General features: G+C 43.2%; 1 protein-coding gene across 3 annotated transcripts in view; it reads left to right on the top strand.

The window, feature by feature from the left end:
* Window positions 1-19,206, top strand: part of LOC119461783 (triple functional domain protein) — a 215,628-nt gene that overhangs the window by 30,798 nt on the left and 165,624 nt on the right. For all 3 annotated transcript variants that reach the window (XM_049667188.1, XM_049667182.1, XM_049667194.1), the window contains exons 17-23: window positions 99-270; window positions 1,246-1,407; window positions 6,753-6,935; window positions 11,222-11,341; window positions 15,882-16,073; window positions 16,466-16,733; window positions 17,863-17,978. In XM_049667188.1, the coding sequence (XP_049523145.1) occupies window positions 99-270; window positions 1,246-1,407; window positions 6,753-6,935; window positions 11,222-11,341; window positions 15,882-16,073; window positions 16,466-16,733; window positions 17,863-17,978 (1,213 nt within the window). The remainder of the gene's footprint in view (window positions 1-98; window positions 271-1,245; window positions 1,408-6,752; window positions 6,936-11,221; window positions 11,342-15,881; window positions 16,074-16,465; window positions 16,734-17,862; window positions 17,979-19,206) is intronic.

The raw sequence follows: 19,206 nt of genomic DNA, 5'->3' as shown, positions 1-19,206 counted from the left end.
ATAAAAACATTCCCAGCAAATGTTAAAATATTAGCATTTTGTTGTTGTAGCAGCCAAGGGCTATATCATGTCTATTTGTGTCTCGAAATTCTTCACAGGAGCCTTGGCATGAATGCTGAAACTGACACCACCGGGTCATACGTGGCGGTCGAAGGAACTCTGGAAGCTCTCACACGAACTCGGCATGAGTTGGAGGCACTATGGAGCAACCGAAAACTTCAGTTAGACCTGTGCCTTCAACTACGCCTTTTCGAACGAGATTCAATTGAGGTACAGCTCTCAGCACAATTTTCACCAACCAATTGTGCAATGAACATAGGAGGGGTCATGAATTTGCACCTTCATAATGGATCCGCTTTGGAGCATTCGATTAGTGGTGTACTGTCTGCGGCACAGTATTCACTGCATGGGTTGCTGTTTCTCTGTTTCTGCGGAAGTGTTGTTATTGATCAGGAGTGTTAATTTGGTATTTTGTGGTCAGGTGCCAGTGGTATCTTATGCCGCAGCTCGTTTAAGAGAATTTATATACTGACCAGGTATAAAACCGAATATCCCTGGGTTTCAGACTAGTGAATTATGTGTGTGCCATCAGTTGTAAACACTTTCATGTATGTTGTTCTGACTGAACAACATCTTTGCTTTCTCTTATAAAATTATGTGGCGTGTTTATGCACAATGCATCAAATATAGGTGATAGGATAATTTTTATTGTCTACACACCATAACTCCAGCTTTTCTTGTAATATTACTTGGTAACTGTGCAACAAACATGAATAAAGAACATACAACATAAGTGCCAAGTAACAACAGGCTTTTGTGTGAAACGCAAGGAGTGTACACAAATAGTGGGTGCTCCAGTGGTGCCTAAGAACAAGCTTGTGTGCAGCTGAAGAGACTCTGTCTGGCACTAAAACACTGTGAACAAAGAGAACTGAAAGCAGAAGGAAGAAAATTAGACTGGCGTATAACATAACTACCCAAGTAGGCCATCTCTTTGTCAAGCTGATCAAGGGATGGTTCGCTAACCCGTGTCGGGCTCTTCTTGTGAATTGTGTAAGGTCTGAAAACTTAACGTGCGCTTCCTATGCGTGAGACATGTGGGAAGCAATTGTCTCATGCATTCTCCTGTTCTCACTGGATGTTAATTAGTGCCAGCAAGCTCAGTTCTTTACCCTATTGCTGTTCTGCCATGCTTTTATGGCATTTGTCTGACCCAGTGTTCCTTGTTTCTTCTTTCGAGTGCAGCTGAGCTCTCAGTTTGAGCTGTGGATGAAGGAGCTGAACCAGATGGAGCTGAGCCGGGAGCTGAGCCAAGCAGAGCGGCATCTGCAGCTGCATGGAGACAGTGTGGCCCACATGCAGCAGGCGGTTTTCCAGCTGTTGCAGCGCGGCCAGGAGCTGTCACAGGCAAGGCTCCATGGCTTGTTGCTCAAATCTGCTGCATGGGCGTTGCAACACACTGCCTACAATGGATCCTCTTACAAACTAAATAATCTCTATACTTCTTAATGGGCAACATACAAATGTGCACATGTTTTCCTTTGCCATGGTGCAGCAGAAGTCAAGAAGCACTATACTCTGTTTCAGTAGTTTCATGCAGCAGAGCCAAGGCTACGCGAATCGCGAGCGCAGTCTCTTGCGCAGTGAGATGTAGTGCCAGAGTTCGGAACCCATTGGACAACTAAATGGTTTTGACGATTAGTTTTGTCGGCAGGTGTTAACTTGGAAGCATCTCTGCAGGTCACAGGGCGATTTATTGCTCAATTTTGCTTCATTCTCTGATAAAATATTTATTGAGGCTCTATGATACTAAAAATAGAGCTCTCCACTTATTCGAATGAAAATGAGCAAAAAACAAAAAAATTAATGCAGCGCTGCCATACAGGCATTAATTTGCATTTACGAAGTACAAACAATTAATTGCTAGGTAATTGCTACGTGTGCTGTCTACACGAATGAATCACATGTAGACAGCACAGCCACAACGCCGCGGAGAACTCCCTCCTTGGTAGTGCTTCGTCATTCGCAAAAGTGGCGTCCGCAGACTTGCTCGTGTGGTATTGTTGCAAGCTGCTCTTTTATGTGAAAGGAACGAATAAGTCAGCGTTGAACATGCTTGGAACATTGCGAAAGGAGTGCGGTAAACATGCACAAATTCTAATTAAGAAAATGGTGGCACTTACGAATGTCGGCGAGCGCACCATGTGCAAATGGATGTTACAAGAGGGATCAAGGGATGTTGCCACCATCCCGTGCGAGACGCTGGCCGAGTGCTCCTTCTGAGCGCTCCTGCTTCCACTGTCTATGCAACCCTCCTCCTCCTCTGTATCTTGAAATATCTTGAAGACTCGCACCTTTTTGGTGTCGGTGCAAATATGGAACGAAATTTGTACTGCTGCTATCACAACATCTGATCTCGCTGCACAATTGCAGTGTTAGTAGATGCTGCCGGCGTAGGCCCTGCAGCGCTCGCCACTAGCAGATGACAGGGTGGGGGAGGGTAGCTTAGATGGGTTCGCCCCCCTGAGTGGTCGAAGAAGCCTGTAGCTTCCACAGTGCTGCACGGAACTACTGAAACAGAGTATAAGTGCATTCAGATGAAATTGCCGATAGGGTTTCTAAGCATTCAGGGCAGTTGGTGTAGAGTGACCTTTGTGATTGAACGAAGGAGAAATATGGGGACATTTCGTTGCTCTAGATTTTGGATTGAAGGAGGCTAATGTGGTCTTAGTGTGTACACCTGACATAAAGCATCTTTTAGTAGAATTGAAAGTTGGGTAGTTGGTAATTATTCATTGCTAAACTGCAGTGTATAGAAAAGACGAAGGACACAGGCAGCGCCTGTTTTTTAATTTGCCAGTGTTACTTGTCTTTTGTGCCGACTGCAGTTGATCAATGAAAGCATCTTTCCCTACTTGTTCTGTGCCCTGTGCATCTTCAAAGCCTTTTAGTGCTGTGCTACTTTTGATTTCATTTGACATGCCTTTACTATATTCTGACTTGCTTTCAATATCTTTTGAATTGCTTTTCATGTAGTCATTGGCACATCTCCGAGATTCTTGCAATTTTCATTTGTAGTTTAGACAACCATCAAAGCTTTCTTCAGACTCCCTCTGCATGCCTGTGGCTGACTGCGACCACCTTTGCTTATTTTGGTTACCATCCTTTCTAGCCTCTCACCTCTTATGTCACTAAAATGGTGCGATACATCACATTGCCTGATCTGCACCATCTTTGAACACTGCTACTCTTTGCTTGCCTTGCGTGGAGTTCTGCTGTCATGATCTTCTTGCCTCTTACCTCATTGGGAACAGTGGCTATTGGCTTGGCGTTATGACCAGAGGCAATTGAGAGCTGCCTTCTATAATGCACAAACAGCTGTGCATGAGTGCACGTACAAGAACAGGTGCCTGTGTGCGTTCATGCTCACATGCCAGTGCTCTATCTCGAGTAGTTGCACATAGTACACAGCTTTCAATACGAGCTTAAATCACCCCATGTAGCCCAAGCAAGAATTTTCTACTGGTATTTCAAGTGGCATCTAAGAGGTTTTAGTCTAAATGGTTTATGAAAATAATTTTCTGCTGCAGCTGGGACCAGTTGAAACTGGTTGAAACAAGTGAAACTGGAAGGAAAGTAGGGTAGGTCCATTTGGGACTCGCCTACCCGATGCACCTTCGTTTTTCCTTCCTGTTTTGATTAGAAAAGCAGACAAGATGAGCATTCAGTTTGTTTGCCTCTCATTTCTAAATGTGTGTTTGTGCTTGATGTCCATTTATCAATATTTTACCAAGGCTCACTTGGAGAGCTCTTTTATACAGAAGAGCTTTAGTACGGTACTGAAATGGCTGGACGAGAAGAACTTCAACAGACCACTACTCCTGTTTGCTGTTTGCATATGAGGTTAGCAAACTGAGTAAACTGGTTGCTTCCTGGCTCAGTCAGGCTGCAAACTGTATCTAACCAGAATTCACAACATGCATAGAGGCAACATGTTTAGAAAGTGAAACTTGCCGAAATGTTTATAGACAGTGACGCCACACCAATAGTGCTAAGTGACAAGTTTTACAATACCAGGGATGAAGAGGCGTGTGCAACACTGATAACAGAAAAAAAGCTGTTGTTTGACAGCACCAGCAGACCACTTATAACGTAGCTGCTTTTAGCGCGGGACCGGCGATAGCATGGGTTTTTTTGACCACCGATATATCTTCCGTAGAACTCAATGTATAGGCGGACCGTTCATTACGTAGGCGCGTGAAGCAGAATACGGGATATAGAACGGTTCATTTAAGCGTGTGACCATGAAATCGGCGCACGGAGCACAGCTTTTTCTAGGAGGCGTTGAGCACGGCTCGCACGGCCGCACGGTTGCCGGGTGCACAAACGTGGAGGAGTGGGAGCACGGGCGCGCGTGTGGAGACCAGTGGCGAAAAGTGAAACAGAAAGTCGCAGTTTCCCCCAAAAGAAGCATCAATTGCGATAGCATATTTACTAGTAGAGTATATGGAGTAAGAATAGTAGTTTTATCGCCTGCATAAACTTGGACACATCCGCTTACTAACTGAATTAACAAGCATGGTGTCAGCGAGCGCAAGCAAGCATGAATAGATCGCACTCGATGACCGCAGACAAGCACAGTAAAAACGCTGCCGTGAGCAAGTGCGGAAGGAGCAGCGACCGAAGGTTTGTGTGGTCTATCGCTTTAACAGAAACTGAGCGGTGAAAGCACAGGGCGCATACAAAAGTCAGAGCCATGTGGAGATCGCTTTCAAGATACGGTGCGCGCGACAGCCCTCAGCCGCGCAAAGTACAAGTATGCAGTGGCTTGCAGAGTAAAAGCTGCCTCCCCTCCCTCCTCCCGCGCTGCCTTCGCGCTTTCCTCCTTTCGTGTGGGAGATTGAGTCGCCAGTTCCCCTTGCGCCTGGTCGCAAAATATGCATTGAGTGCCGCAGCATCGCCTCCCCTCCCTCCCATCCCCCCCCCCCCATCCCCCCACGGCCTTCCGCACGACGAGAGTCGTCGCGTTTGCTCTCCGCCGTACGTTCGCTCTCCGTGAAAGCACGCGTCCCTCGCATGCTTTCACTCGCACATACAGCATACGGCATACAGCATTTTTTTTTTTCAGGAATGGGAGCATGGGCGTGTGCGTGGGGACCAGCGGCAAAAACCGAAACAAAAAGGAGAAGGGCAGTAGACTTTGGAGGAAGGAGGGCGCGTGTTTTCATCACTATAGCAGTGTCCAATAAGGGTGCGCGGAGTGCGGGGTCGAATCGTAGCGCACTCCTTTTTTTTTCAGGAGTGAGAGCATGGGCGTGCGCGTGGAGACCAGTCTCCAAACGAAACAGCATTCCTCCGCTGATGCCGCACTTGTCAGGAGAACTTGGTTTCTGTGCTGTGTTGCGATTGTGTTGCATGTGCGTGTGGGTGAAATATGTAATAAATTGTGTTTGAAAGGTGGGTTGCCCGTTTGGCATAAGCAAAAGCCGAAAAAATAATGCTTTGGTTATAACGCGATACCGCTTATAGCGCGGATTTTTACAACTCCCGCGACTTAGGTTATAAGCGGTCTACACTGTACCAAAATCTATTCTGAATGTATTTGCCTTGCAGTGCCATATTGAAGAACCCATGATGGCGTACAGTCACCCACAAAATATGGCAGGGCATGCGAATGCGTGGCTGCACTCTGCACAGGACCAGCGCAGCTGCAGCAGCCATGCATCATCGAAGCAAATCTGTACAGACAAGCAAATCTGTACCTCGAGGCGTGGCTTCGTGTCGTCTGCTACAATGTTTGGGCATACAGATGGAAATGTTTACTGGAGATAATGACACAGTGTACTGAGCTTGAGGCGGTGAAACTGACATCTTTTCGCATGCGGCACACAAATGCAAGGCTGCCTTGCTGCGATGGCAATATGCTACTGAAAACATAATTTGTTGTGCTTCACCGAGACAGCCTTGGTGGGCCCAGATAAAGTAGCAGACTACATTAAGCCACGCCTCTATGTTGATATACATTACTACTATTACACTGATATAAACTGTATGTCTGAGAAGACTGCTCTGTGCAAATTATTCAGCATGTATTAGCTACAACAGCTTGTAAAACACTGTTTATTTGATGCCATGGAGCTATGACAGTTTGAGTACAGTTAAAGCATTAGCACTCAAATTTTTTTCAGTGAACTACTACTTTTTTCTAATCAAAACCATTGCCACGCAGCGTGCGATGGAATAAAATGCACACTTAACTCCTCTGGTATTTTTACTATTGCAGTCACAAGAACAATTGGTTGTCAGTGATGTGTTGGTCGCTCTGTAGATGCACAATGAATTTCACCTACAGGAAGAATTATATGTTCATGACATAACCCTGACAACCAACTAGTTCTGGTAAAATGTTAAATCTGTCCAGATGGAAAGTTTTCAGGATCCACATCAAGCTAGTGTGGGCCCAACTGCCAGCCAAAGGGTCCTAAGTAAAATGTTGGCTTTGTCCAACTGGTCTGACCCCAGGTTAGCTGGTCTCAGCTAACGGTAAAACGGTCCTAGGGATGATGTCAGCTGGGCCCTTTTCGCTAGCAGCTTAAACTCGATGAGCTCTAACTGGTCTAGCCAAACGAATTTTATTCCTAACTGGTCCCAGCGAAAAGCTTTCACTTGGGAAGCTGTTATGTGCAAAATTGTCCGGGTCATATTGCTGCTTATTGACTAGTTGTGACTTGGTGCTCCCTTATGTACACCAGGTTTTGGAGTCATCAGGTGTCCAGCTCATGGCAGACAGCCAGTATGATGCCCAGAACAGGATCCAGACCTTGCTAGAATTCCTGCATGAGCGGGAGATGGATATTGAAGACCTGGCGGAGGTGAAACGAGTTCGTTTGGAGCAGTGCATTCAGCTGTGTCAGTTGGAGAAAGATGCCAATCAGGTAAGAGGTTTTTATTGTAGGTTGTCTGACATGCTTGAGCTGATAATTAATTCACAGCCTTACATTGTATTTTGATCACTTGTATGTCATGACAGTTTACAGGATTTTATAGTTGCAAGTTTTGTATGTTGTAATTTCTTAAAGCGAAGCTTTCTTCGTCTCTTCCCTCAATTTTTCCACTGCTGCTGCTGCTGTCGCTGTCATGCACACCGTGTCGGGCTGGTGGTTGAGAGCGTGTAAATGTACATAGTAGAGACGCAGGGTGAGGTGTCCGAGCCCTTTCTAGCGAGAACTTTGTGGGCATCGCCACAATGCCCTCTGGACGGCTGTAATTACACGTGCAACAGCCCAGAGTGGAGATAGTATGGTACAAAGAGGAGACAGAGAATGCGTAAAGCTAACGCCCTGACGAAACGGGTGAATAATAGCCACTTTTTGCTTGGGGCAGCTTGCATACATGGGATGATCGTGGGAGAAGGGAAAGGCGCCATCAGAAAGCGTGCTTCGTTTGAAAAGAAACGCTACTGCTTGACATGGCAACAGCTGCGGACAAAGTGTAAAAATTTTAATTCTAGATATGATACAGCATGTTTCTGCGATTTCTGAAAAATAAACACTATGCAAGTTTGTACACGAGAAGCCGCACTAAAGCACCTCGTATTTAGCGTAACGCTAAGCCACCTCGGTGAGTTCGTATGTTTGCTGTTTCAATAATTCTTGTAATCATGCACAGGAGGTCCCAATTCAGTTTCTAACTATGGGACCTCCTTCTGTATGTACAACTCTTGTAATTCTTTCTTCATTACTGACATGAATAAACTGATCCTGGTTCTGACGGACCATTCTTGAATAACATCTTTGACAGCTGCAGAACACTGTTCCCGACAGCCAATGCGAGATTGCAGGTTTACAATTCCCACTTTTTGCGACCTGTTTTAAAAGCCATGTCTATTGTTTTAGGGATTGTGTTGGTCTTGAAGGTGTAGTGACTATTTACTGTGATTTGGCCAAATTTTCTGTTATGCCTGAAAGTGCTACTTATAGTGCAGTGCCATCAGTAGCCAAGGTAGACAGTGTGAATACATGTATGAAAATGTTCTGAGGATCTATATGGGTACAGGAAAAGTGAGGCATTCAGAGAGGATTCGACTTTGCTGTCTACATCATTTTTTTCTTCCATAAATAATTTCCGTTTCAAAGGCGGGAAATTCTCAGTGTGTCTGGAGGAAATACACGCAGAACGCCATTGATATGTTTCTGGTCAATGGATGCTCCCAGATTTTGTATTGGTGGCTACATTTCATGGAGCAAAATGCTGGAATGTTTCTGTACTGAGCTTTCAGTCTGTACTTAAGGCCACCAAGTGATGCCCTCCACTAATATGTCCCTCATAGCCTGTGTGTTGCTATAGGACAGTGGTTCTCAAATGAGGGTCCGCGAAGCCATTTTTAGAGGTCCCCGAAACCCACGCCCGCAAAGTAGGGGTGTGTGAATATTTGAAAAGTTTGAATATTATCGAGTATTATACTTTAATATTAATATTCGATTTGAAAAATAGATATTCGAACGGGGGGGGGGGTGGGGGGGGGGGATCGAATATTCGGTAGGATACGAATATTCGAATCAAATTGAATATATTGCTGGCGGTGCGGGAGCAAACACAGTTCTTGGCATTTGTGTCTATCTAATATAAAAATATTGGGGCGATATTGGGCTGAATTTTTGTGATAATTTCGTGCTGCTGGCGAAATTTCGCCTGTAAAGCATACTTAGCCACTAAATGTCTAAACTATGCGAGAAAGCCAGTCTCTCAGTAGCAAGGGCACGGGTTTGCAGACAGCGGCGCACTTTGTAACATTTTTTTTTGAGCGTCACCCCCAATTCTGAGCTTATTGCTTGAAAATAACTGCGATGAGTGACGACTGGCACAGGGTCAAGTGCCTCCGAATTTACGAGCATTTGATGCGATATAATAAGGCCCAGGTTAGCAAGGACAGCTAGTGGGAATTATTTAATTTTGCAAGTTAGCATGAGCCAAATGCACAATGTTTTAGCATAATGGCTTACTAGTCTAGTTTTGTAACAGTGAAAATGTAATTGCAATGTTCCAACATATCAAATTAACCCAACTTACTAATAAATGCATGTGCATGCTATTATTTGATATTTGATTCAATATTCGAAGCTTAAGTGTCCATATTCAATTCGTATTTGAAAAGTTTGATATTTGCACACCCCTAAGAAAATTTTTTTTTAATTGCCTGTTTTTTGGAGCACAGTTTAGTCTTGACTTATTCCCAATTCTGGGACCTGCTCCCGGAACTGCGGCAGCAATCCGCACAAGATAATAAAAAAATAAAAGACATCACAGTGTTTGTTGCCAGTTTTGTTCGTTGAAAAGAAAATAAACCTTTGACCCCCCCCCCCCCCTCCCCCCGCCCCGTCACTGCAAAGGGTCCTTTCCCCGAAACATCCATTGCTGAGAACCACTGCTATAGGACAATAAACTCTATCCATCATCATCATCATCATCATCATCATCATCATCACTTACATTGTTGGAAGCTATATCTGTTAAACACTGACATCCTCATGGATTCTGCCCCTCCTAACATGTTGGTGTACCTTGCTACTGTATTTGCATAAATATAGTGTAAACTTTTCTTAATGTAAATATTGTACTTGCTTTAGGAGAGCTTGCAGTTTGGCTTGTTGGTACATGATGTTTAGAACAAAAACATCATTTTTGCATCAAAATAGTGACCTTGACTACTAATACTTGACATCAATATAGATACTAATACTTGACATCAGTATAGATCTGACCTTGACTACTAATACATAGAATGCGAGGTGGAACTTTAGGCAACTCGAAAAATTGATAAATATTATTTCATTTCATTATATTACCTTAAAATAAGGGATGGTTAACATGTATATACAAGAAAAGACAGGTGTTATGGTGAAATACAACTTCGAACAGTTTCAAAAAATTCTGAATGACATGTGATGGCAGCGGCATTGAAGGGTAGGTCATTCCAGTCTCATTTATATTGTGAACCAACAATGTGTAATGCAGCCATGACCATAGGCATACAATAGCATGATGGGTGATTTGTTACCACGATGTGATCGTGTGGTGTCACCTGTAAATGTGCTGGAGCTGACATAGGCATGCATTGTGGTAAAGGGTTACCCATACCGCTATGTGTGTTTAAACATTCGAACAGAAGTGCAATGCACAGCACCAAGCAGTCATCTGTGTGAGCGCATCGAGGTTGCTGCTTTTGTGCATTGAGATGGTGTGGTCGCTTATTATTTTAGTGGATCAATTCCAAGATAAGCTCTTTTGCAGTAGTTTGGCACCTCTGTGTCATCACTCCCATTCCCTTTCGTTGTGCTGAGCGTCACTCTCATTTTACAAACCCACACCATCTATCATTGATAGGTTGGCTATTCCGCAAAACTTAAGCCACTTGGTAGCCGAGTTTGCCACATGCTAAAGCACAAAACTGTGAGAAAGAAAATCTCATGTTATATTTTAAGCATGGTTCTAAATATAGCACATGGTGCTTTTACAGGTTGGTAATTCTGCAAGGACTTGTCTTATTTGTTCAAACACGGTTCAGCTTGCGAATCCTGCTCACAGGCTTTTTATTTTATTATTATTATTTTTTTTACAGCTTCGTGTTTCACAAGGAGAAATGCAGGTGCTTATACAATGAGGGTGTGCAGGTGTGCAGTAAACTAAAGCACAAAAGTAGGAAAAGGCAGAGACATTGCAAAGTAGTCCCATTACTGGATACACTACCGTGATGCATATCTGCGTAGCATCAGCATCTGCCTGGACGTGATAAAAACTGGCTGCATCTGGCCCCTGAGCGCAGTGCATTGATGTTCTTTCATAAAATTTTGTCATAACACTGTGCTTCATCTATAACTACAATGTGCCTTATGTGAGTCCCAGCCCTTGTACAGCTGGGAATAGTTTATGGCACATTATTTTATGCTAAAACATTTTATTTTAAGTTTGTAGCTATAGTTGCATCACACATTGTAAGTTTGCACAATGGTCATACATTTGGTTAAAAAACATTAAACTTGTTCGAATACGCCAGTTGTGCATGTTATGTGCTGTTTTAGATTTAGGAATTACGTAAAGTTGTTAGTGAAAATCTAAGAAAAAACAAAACATATTTTCCCTTCATAGGGGTGTGCTTCGTTGCTGATGTTGTTGGCATGTACTATGTGACACCACATGACATTGTGTGGCTTGTGTTTTCCAGGTGAACACATGGATCAGAAATGGAGAGGCGATGCTCTCTGCCACGTTTGCGATTCCAACTTGCCTCACTGAAGCTGAGCAGTCACGCTCCCAACATGAACAGTTTCAGCTGGCAATAGAGGTGAGCAACTCATTGTTTACCTAATGGCATCAAACTTTTCAAGGGCCTCCAAATAAGCCTAGGCATTGCCAGTCAGCACGTGTGCTGGTCAGAATACATTGTCTTGTTCATTTTAGCCAAATATTCATGCTATGTGAGCAGGGAGGAGGCCGTGTAAATTATTAAAAGCTTCGGGTGCCCAGTTGCGCTGTTGCTGATTTCATTATTTCCCAGCAATGACATCATTAGTATTATTGTCATATATTGGTAGCAGTGCACTGCTGCAATAAGACACCTTGCTGAACTGCGTAGATCTGATGAAGAACGGCTGATTCGGCGAGTTGGTGGTTTTTCATGTTATTTAAAAACAGCGCTACCGACACAGAACATGGAAAAGAGAGTGGACACACACTGCGCTGCGTGTCCTCTCTCTTTTCTGTGTTCTGTGTCGGTAGCACTCTTTTTTAACAATGTAGATCTGACCTTGACTCACTTGAGGTCATTCAGAAGACTGCCATGCCACTGTCAAGTTGAGGGTGTAATAGTGAACGCTAAGCTTTGTTTTGATACTGCAATGCAGAATGAATGTCACAAGACAATACATAAACAGTGCTAACTTTCACCTGTTCTTAATTTTTCATGTGAACTATTCACTCTTTTGATAACATAAAAAGCAAATGATAAACAACGAGCATGCACACAGGAACTGTACAATCGCACTCAATATGAGTTGCAACACGGTATGCTACACCTGCCAACATTCTTCTAAACGTGGGTGCTACCAGTAATTGAAATGGTGTTCAGTTGGTGTTCAGTTCACCAATTTTTTGTGTGTTGGTACTCCCGTGCAGCTCTTTGGGCCACAGGCTCCCTTATTTCAACTCGTATAGAGCATGATGGTACACCACAATTCAAAAAGTTGAAGAAACCACTTACATTATGTTTGTAAAATAATAACTACGAATGTAAATATAATTTGGCTGTGTTTATCCTTTTAGTGTACTGCTGTATTTTTGTTGCTTTATGAGTCTGCTAGCCTGTGTTGCAGCAAGCAAACCAGGGGAATGATGTCATGCCGACCCAGAAGCTGCACGGACGATCATCATCATCGTCATCCTATTTTTATGTGCAGGCTGCAGGCCGAAGGCCTCTCCCAGCAGTCTCCAATTACCCCTGTCTTGCGCTAGCTGATTCCAACTTGCACCTGCAAAATTCTTAATTTCATCACCCCACCTAATTCTGTGCCGTCTTCGACTGTGCGTCCCTTCCTCTGACACCCATTCTGTAACCCTAATGGTCCACCGGTTAGCTATCCTACGAATTCCATGGCCTGCACAGCTCCATTTTTTCTCTTAATGCCAACTAGAATATCGGCTATCCCCGTTTGCTCTCTGATCTACACGGCTCTCTTTCTGTCTCAACGTTAGGCTAACATTTTTTGTTTCATTGCTCTTTGCGTGGTCCTTAACTTGTTCTCGAGCTTCTTTGTTAACCTCTAAGTTTCTGTCGCATATGTTAGCACCGGTAGAATGCGATGATTGTACACGACAGTGGTAAGATTTCGTAATGCCTGCCGTATGCACTTCAACCCATTTTTATTCTTCTGTAAATTTTCTCATGGTCAAGGTTGCCTGTGAGTAATTACAGGCCTAGATAAACCTAGATAAACATCCTAGATAACAACAACTAACCTAGATAAACATACTCCTGTACAGACACTAGAGGCTGACTGGCGGTCATGAATTCTTGTTTCCTTGCTGGGCTATTGAACATTATCTTTGTCTTCTACATATTAGTGATCTTACACTCCACTCTTGCACTTTCTCGGTTAATGTCCTCTTTTATTTGTTGCAATACATCTTCAGTGTTGCTGGACATTAAAATATCATCTGCAGATCGAAGGTTGCTGAGACATTCGTCGTTGATCCTCACTCCTAAGCCTTCCCAGTCTTAGAGCTTGAATAGTACTTCTTCTAAGCATGCAGTGAATAGCAGGTAACTTTCTACATTTCTTGTGGAGAACCAATGTAGCTGTTGATTCTTTGTAGACATTTGCCAAGATATCCACGTATGCCTCCTGTACTCCTTGATTACGCAATGCCTCCATGAGTGCTGGGATCTCTACTGAATCAAATACCTTTTTATAATCTATGAAAGCCATATAGAGAGGTTGATTGTTGGATAAGTTGGACAATAAGCATTTCTACCCGAATGCCACTTTTGTTTGCACTTGTCACATTGTGAAATAGAAAGTACTTTGCTTTGCTGCTGCCAGTGCTGTGTGTGTGCTACTTTGTCTTGTGACCTACCTGTGCTACATTGTCTGAATAACACTATACAACTAAGCCTTGATATAATGAAGTGATAAAAAAAGGGGGGTACTGCGCTATAAAAACACAGACAGCAGAAGTATAAGTGGACAGGACGCGCGCAGGACAGGACTGCACGTGTCCTGTCCACTTATACTTCTGTTGTCTGTGTTTTTATAGCGCAGTACCCCTCTTTTTTACAAGATGAACATCCACCAACTAGCCCAACTTACCGTTCTATTATAATGAAGTGGTTAAAAAGCTTGCTTCGTTATATCAAAAATTTTTTTATATTGAAATTCGATCGTTTATTCAAATAAGTACAGTCGTCGATGAATTTTTCTTACTTGGAATCTGCCGAAAATGTTTTTGCATTATCGGGCAATCGGCAGTACGAATTGAAGCCAGCCACGCTTTCGCATCCACTCCGCCCCCACGGCTGATAGCGTCGCCCGCAGTGGGACGACGCTATTATGAAAAGCGCTGGCAGTGGGGAGCGAATGCTTCGTCTGCCTCTCTCTTCAAAGCTTCACGGAAATTCGACATTACGCAATCATCAGGCAGTGTTGCCAGATGGCGCAGAGCGACATAGCCAAAACAGACGGATGTTATAGCCCAAAAGTATCCAACCATGCAGTCGGGCCTCGGTAGCATGTAGCCAAAATGTAGTCATTATTTCTGCTAGCATAAAATGGCAATAAAATGAGTCAGGGAAATAAACTAGTAACATTTTTTTATTTGAAAGTGAAAGTGCTATTTGAGAGCATCAAATACACGGCCAAACCATGTGTTTGACTAGATTGTCATACGGCAGAAAAAGTAAAAAAATATCACTAATGAAAGTATCAACCACACACGCCCAAGCAAAGTGGTTGACTAAATAGGTAAAACACACGAACAGAAAATATCACATACAAATCATTCACCATGCTTTCCCAGTGGCTAAGGTATAAAGTTATCTGAAGCTCTACAATACAATGTCCCTCATATCACATTTTGAAGTTTAAGGATTGTAAACACCATCAATTATCACATAAATAAACATCAAATATAAGAACAAACAGTATCTAAAAAAAATGTCACATAGTTTATGCTGCTGCTGATGTTGATGATCGTATGGTACTCTTCCCTTTGTAACGGGCGGACATAGAAATGAGATCCTACCTCAAAAGTACAAAAGCCATTGCATCGCGCCTCGCCATGGATGCAGATGTGGAAACAAACAGAAAAAGGTAGCACCAAGAGCTGGTCGAACGTACCGCGAATCTTGAAACACAATTTTTTATGATTTCTGATGCACATAACAATGTAGCCCAAAATAGCCACATAGCCAGCTCACCTAAAACAGAGCCAAACAAAAATTTAAGTAGCCTAATCTGGTAGCACTGCCATCAAGACTAAACGTGCGGGAAGACAGCGTTTATGATGCCATGTCATCTCGGCACACCCACTCTTTGCACACGAGGCAGATTACCTGTAAAACGGCATCCGGGCTGTGTGTGCGCTTGACCACACTCTCAGCCATGCGCAGTCACGGCTGCTCTAGAAACGCAGACACGTGCCAACCTGCACCCCCCCCCCCTCTCTTCCCCCTTATTGTATGGGAAGACAGAAGCCACCATCTTTCTCGGCTCACCCTCGTACACTCTCACTCGCACCCAAATTGTACAGCGCACAGGGCGCGAGAATTTTATCGCACTTGGATTTTATGTGGAACGTGATGCTGCTTCACTTCGGTGATCAGTCACTCTTAGTCGCATGACATGCAATTTGAGAGGTGCGTTCCAACTGCTTGTAATTCAACCATTTGATTATCTGCGTCTGCAGAGGTTTCCATTTATTGTCTCGGTATTCCTTTGCGATGGCAGTGAAATTTCGTTATATTGAAATCGTGTATAAACACACTTCATTTTATTGAGGTTCTAAATACATGGTGTTCTATGGACATAAGTTATAAAAAGTATGGACAGTAAGTTATAAAAAGTTTAATACTTCGTTATATAGAGAATTTCATTATAATGAACGTTTTTATATTGAGGTTTAACTGTACAAGCATTGCCCAAAACACCACTCTTGTGAATTACTGTACCATTACGAAAATTCCTCGCAGGACTTTTTGGAGGGTGCACCTGTATGAGCAGCGTATAAGCAGTTTTGATTTCGCATTGGGGGTCCTGTTATATGTGTCTCCTTTTGTCTTTTTTTTTACATGTATCTCGTTTTTTTCTCTTCCTTTTTTTTTTTTTTTTCAGAAAACGCATGCGAGTGCCATTCAGATTCAACAGAGGGCAGAGTCTCTTGTACAAGCAAACCATTATGATCCAGCAGCTGTGCGGGCTGTCGCGGAGGCTGTTGACACGTGGTGGCATCGTATGATGACGCATGCTGAGGATCGACATCGCATGGTCACGGCTGCTTTGCGCTTCTACAAGACAGCGGAGCAGGTGATCGCATATTCTGTGAACAGCTTTAGGGAGTAGTTCCATGTAGTTCCGTGTGTGATCTGGTGTGCTGGAGCCTATTTTGGGTGTTTTTGTTGGTGTTACAGACTCTCACAGTGCTGTAACGAGTAGCGTTGTCGCAGAGTGAATGTGTGCTGTTTGCTATCTTCGGCATTAAATTGAATCAATTTCCACTTTGGGGCAGCTTTGCTACAGTGTAAATTCGTGCCATAACGTGAAGAGCTGTAATGCAGTCTTTAGGATGATGCTGGCAATTAAAACAAATTCAGAGTGTATTTCTGAGGAATTTTATTTCACTGCCTCTTGGTGCTTAATGGTGCTTCCTGGTAAGCGGTGGCAGCACTTTGAGGCCTGGTTGGGTGTCCTGCTGGCAGGTCTACTCTGTCTTGGATAGCCTTGAGCGGGAGTACCGACGCGATGAAGACTGGTGTGCTGCCGGGGAGGAGATGGAAGGCACAGATCGAGGTGCCCAACTGGCCCAGCTTCTCGCCAAGCATCAAGAGAAGAAGGAGGCATTTCTCAAAGCATGCACCATGGCCCGTCGCAATGCCGAGACCTTCCTCAAGTACACTGCCCGGTGCAGCCAGCATTGTGCAGGGCATGGGGATGCAAGTTGCCGGGGTCCTGAGGCCAAGGTGAAAGGTGGGTGGTGCCTTGCACCCGGTCACAAGTGTGCCTATGATTACAGGCATCGCAAAATTCTGACACGGAAAACACACATTTTATGTTCTCCGTGTTGTGTTAAATATTTTTGCAAATACATTTTTATTAGACTGGGATTCAATTTACTTTATCTCATGAATAAACTATTATTAAGTCATTGTACAGAATTGGAACATGTCCCAAATACATTATTTACTTGTGTGCAGAGAAATGGTGAGAAACCCAAAAATGTCAAAAAATAGTTTAAAAATGAATATGGACAAAAATGAATAATGACACTAAAAGCACTCTAACCATGAAAGATTAAAACCTGTGTGTCAAGACCCCAAGAATGCACGCCACCACATATAGGACATTACAGTCAGAACTCGTTATATGAAGTTGCATTCAGAATGAAAATGCCTTCATTATATCCGGTATTTGTTATAAGCATACATTCAATACACTTGATACCAGTGAGAACATTCTAAAATTACTTTATATTCTATAATTCGTTACATCCGTGATCATTATATCGAGGTTCGACTGTACTAGCATGTGCACCCACTTTGGTAATGTCTGATGTGCGGCATTGTGAATTCTCAAGGTGTTGACAGGTGGCCTTTACCTTTCTTAGTTTCTATGTTCTTAAACTCCTTGTTTTCTTCATTTCTTCTTATTGTCTACATATATGCAAGTAATTTTTCCATTACAAGTCAGTTTGAAGTTAGCATGAAAAGTTGGGCTTGTTGGTTATTCATAATTATCGGTACAGTGTGAAGCAGACAAGACGGACAAGAGCAGACACACAGTGCTTGAAGTTAACACTGCTTTTGTCTGCTCCTCATCTCTGTTAGTTTTGCACTGCTGGTAACCATAAATTCGTATGAAGAAGCCCATTCACATTCCTTGTTACATGACACGTTTTAGGGCCTCCAAGCACTGTGTCATTGAGCAGAGCTTTGTAGGCATGGTGACATTTTGAAATGCAGCAACAAATAGCAATAAGACAACAGCATAGTACAGAGAAAAGAGCTTTGGGACAAACTTTTACCCTTTGTATTTTTTTATCTTAGTTTCTATATTGCTTAGGTGTGTGAGCTCACAAGCACCTATTAATACTCCACAGCTCTCATGGAACAGCTGCTGAAGCAAGAGAACAAAGTCCTGGAGTACTGGACTGTACGTAAAAAACGACTGGACCAGTGCCAGCAGTATGTGCTCTTTGAGAGAAGTGCAAAGCAGGTAAGTTGTTTGGGCAAGAGTATTGCTGAAACTGCGCCCAAAATTGGGCCACCTTCCGGGACTCCACGTGCATCTGTCAATCAGTGTGCCATTGTTAGCTTTAATCTATTTAACCTTCTTTTTTCTATTTTGCCACCAAAGTTGCATCCCATTTTCATCTGTTAAAGATGGTTAGGAACGTCTTAAACATTTGCTAGCCTAGACTGTGCCTTTCCTCTTTTGAGAGATTTTTAAGCCGAAGAATGGTCACTGCACTTGGGGGATGCAGCCATGTCTTCTATAATCTGTTGCCATTGTATGCTTTTCAAATCGAAAGGGCCACAGCAACGATAGGGAGAGTAATAAATTTATTTCTGTGTGTGTGAAGAACACTGAGCTCCTACATCCCACTTTACTGGCATAAACTGTCATTGCTGCAATGTCTCGCGTGGCAGTCAAGCTGTTGAGCATCCTCTCATCCTTGAAGCTGGTTGCGGCAGGTAGCAATGATGAGTGGTGGATGGGAAATGTCGGTGCACTCAAGGATAACGTGGCCGAAAAATCCGTCTTTTGTTTCTCACAGGGAGCGTGCTGAAGCATGCACCATTGGATTAATTAAGGTGCATTCTTCAGCAGTTTCTAGCATATGCTTGGGTGCTGTTGGAGCACTTGCAAACGGATGCCATTGTTAAAGGGACACTAAAGCAAAACACTAAAGCAGTTTATATGGATAAAGCGTACTTTTGAAACTCTGTTGTCGTTAATTTCGAAATGATAGGTGGACTTTAGAAGTGAAAATGAAGGTCAAAGTTTGTTTTTGAATTCTGCCCGGAATCCCCACCGATGGTATGTCACTGTGATGTCAGTGATTTCAAAGTACTTTTTTTTGTAATTAAGCCGCATTGGCTCAGAAAAAGTTCCCGAAACTCGCCATGTTCAATCTTTGGCTCCTTTAGAACACAATGTAGTCTATCTTTACTGCTAAAGAATTAACTAGGCCCTAGAAGGTGCTGTCAAAATCCATGACGTCGCAGCGAGCTGTTGTAAAAACCACAAGGCGGCATCGCACCCGTCTTTTGTTATTGCACTTTTTCTGGCTTACCAAGTGTCTTATTATGGTAAGAGTGGTGTTTTTGATATTGTAGAAGGGTAATTTACTGATACAGAAGAAATCATTTTTCTCTTTAGTGTCCCTTTCATCCTTTCTTGTGGGAAGTTTTTATACATGGGCAGAAGCACATTATGCACA

This window comes from Dermacentor silvarum, chromosome 1 (assembly GCF_013339745.2).
Source record: "Dermacentor silvarum isolate Dsil-2018 chromosome 1, BIME_Dsil_1.4, whole genome shotgun sequence".
Taxonomy (NCBI): domain Eukaryota; kingdom Metazoa; phylum Arthropoda; class Arachnida; order Ixodida; family Ixodidae; genus Dermacentor; species Dermacentor silvarum.
Note: the sequence above shows the minus strand (reverse complement) of the source record. Positions and strands in the feature narration are given on the sequence as shown.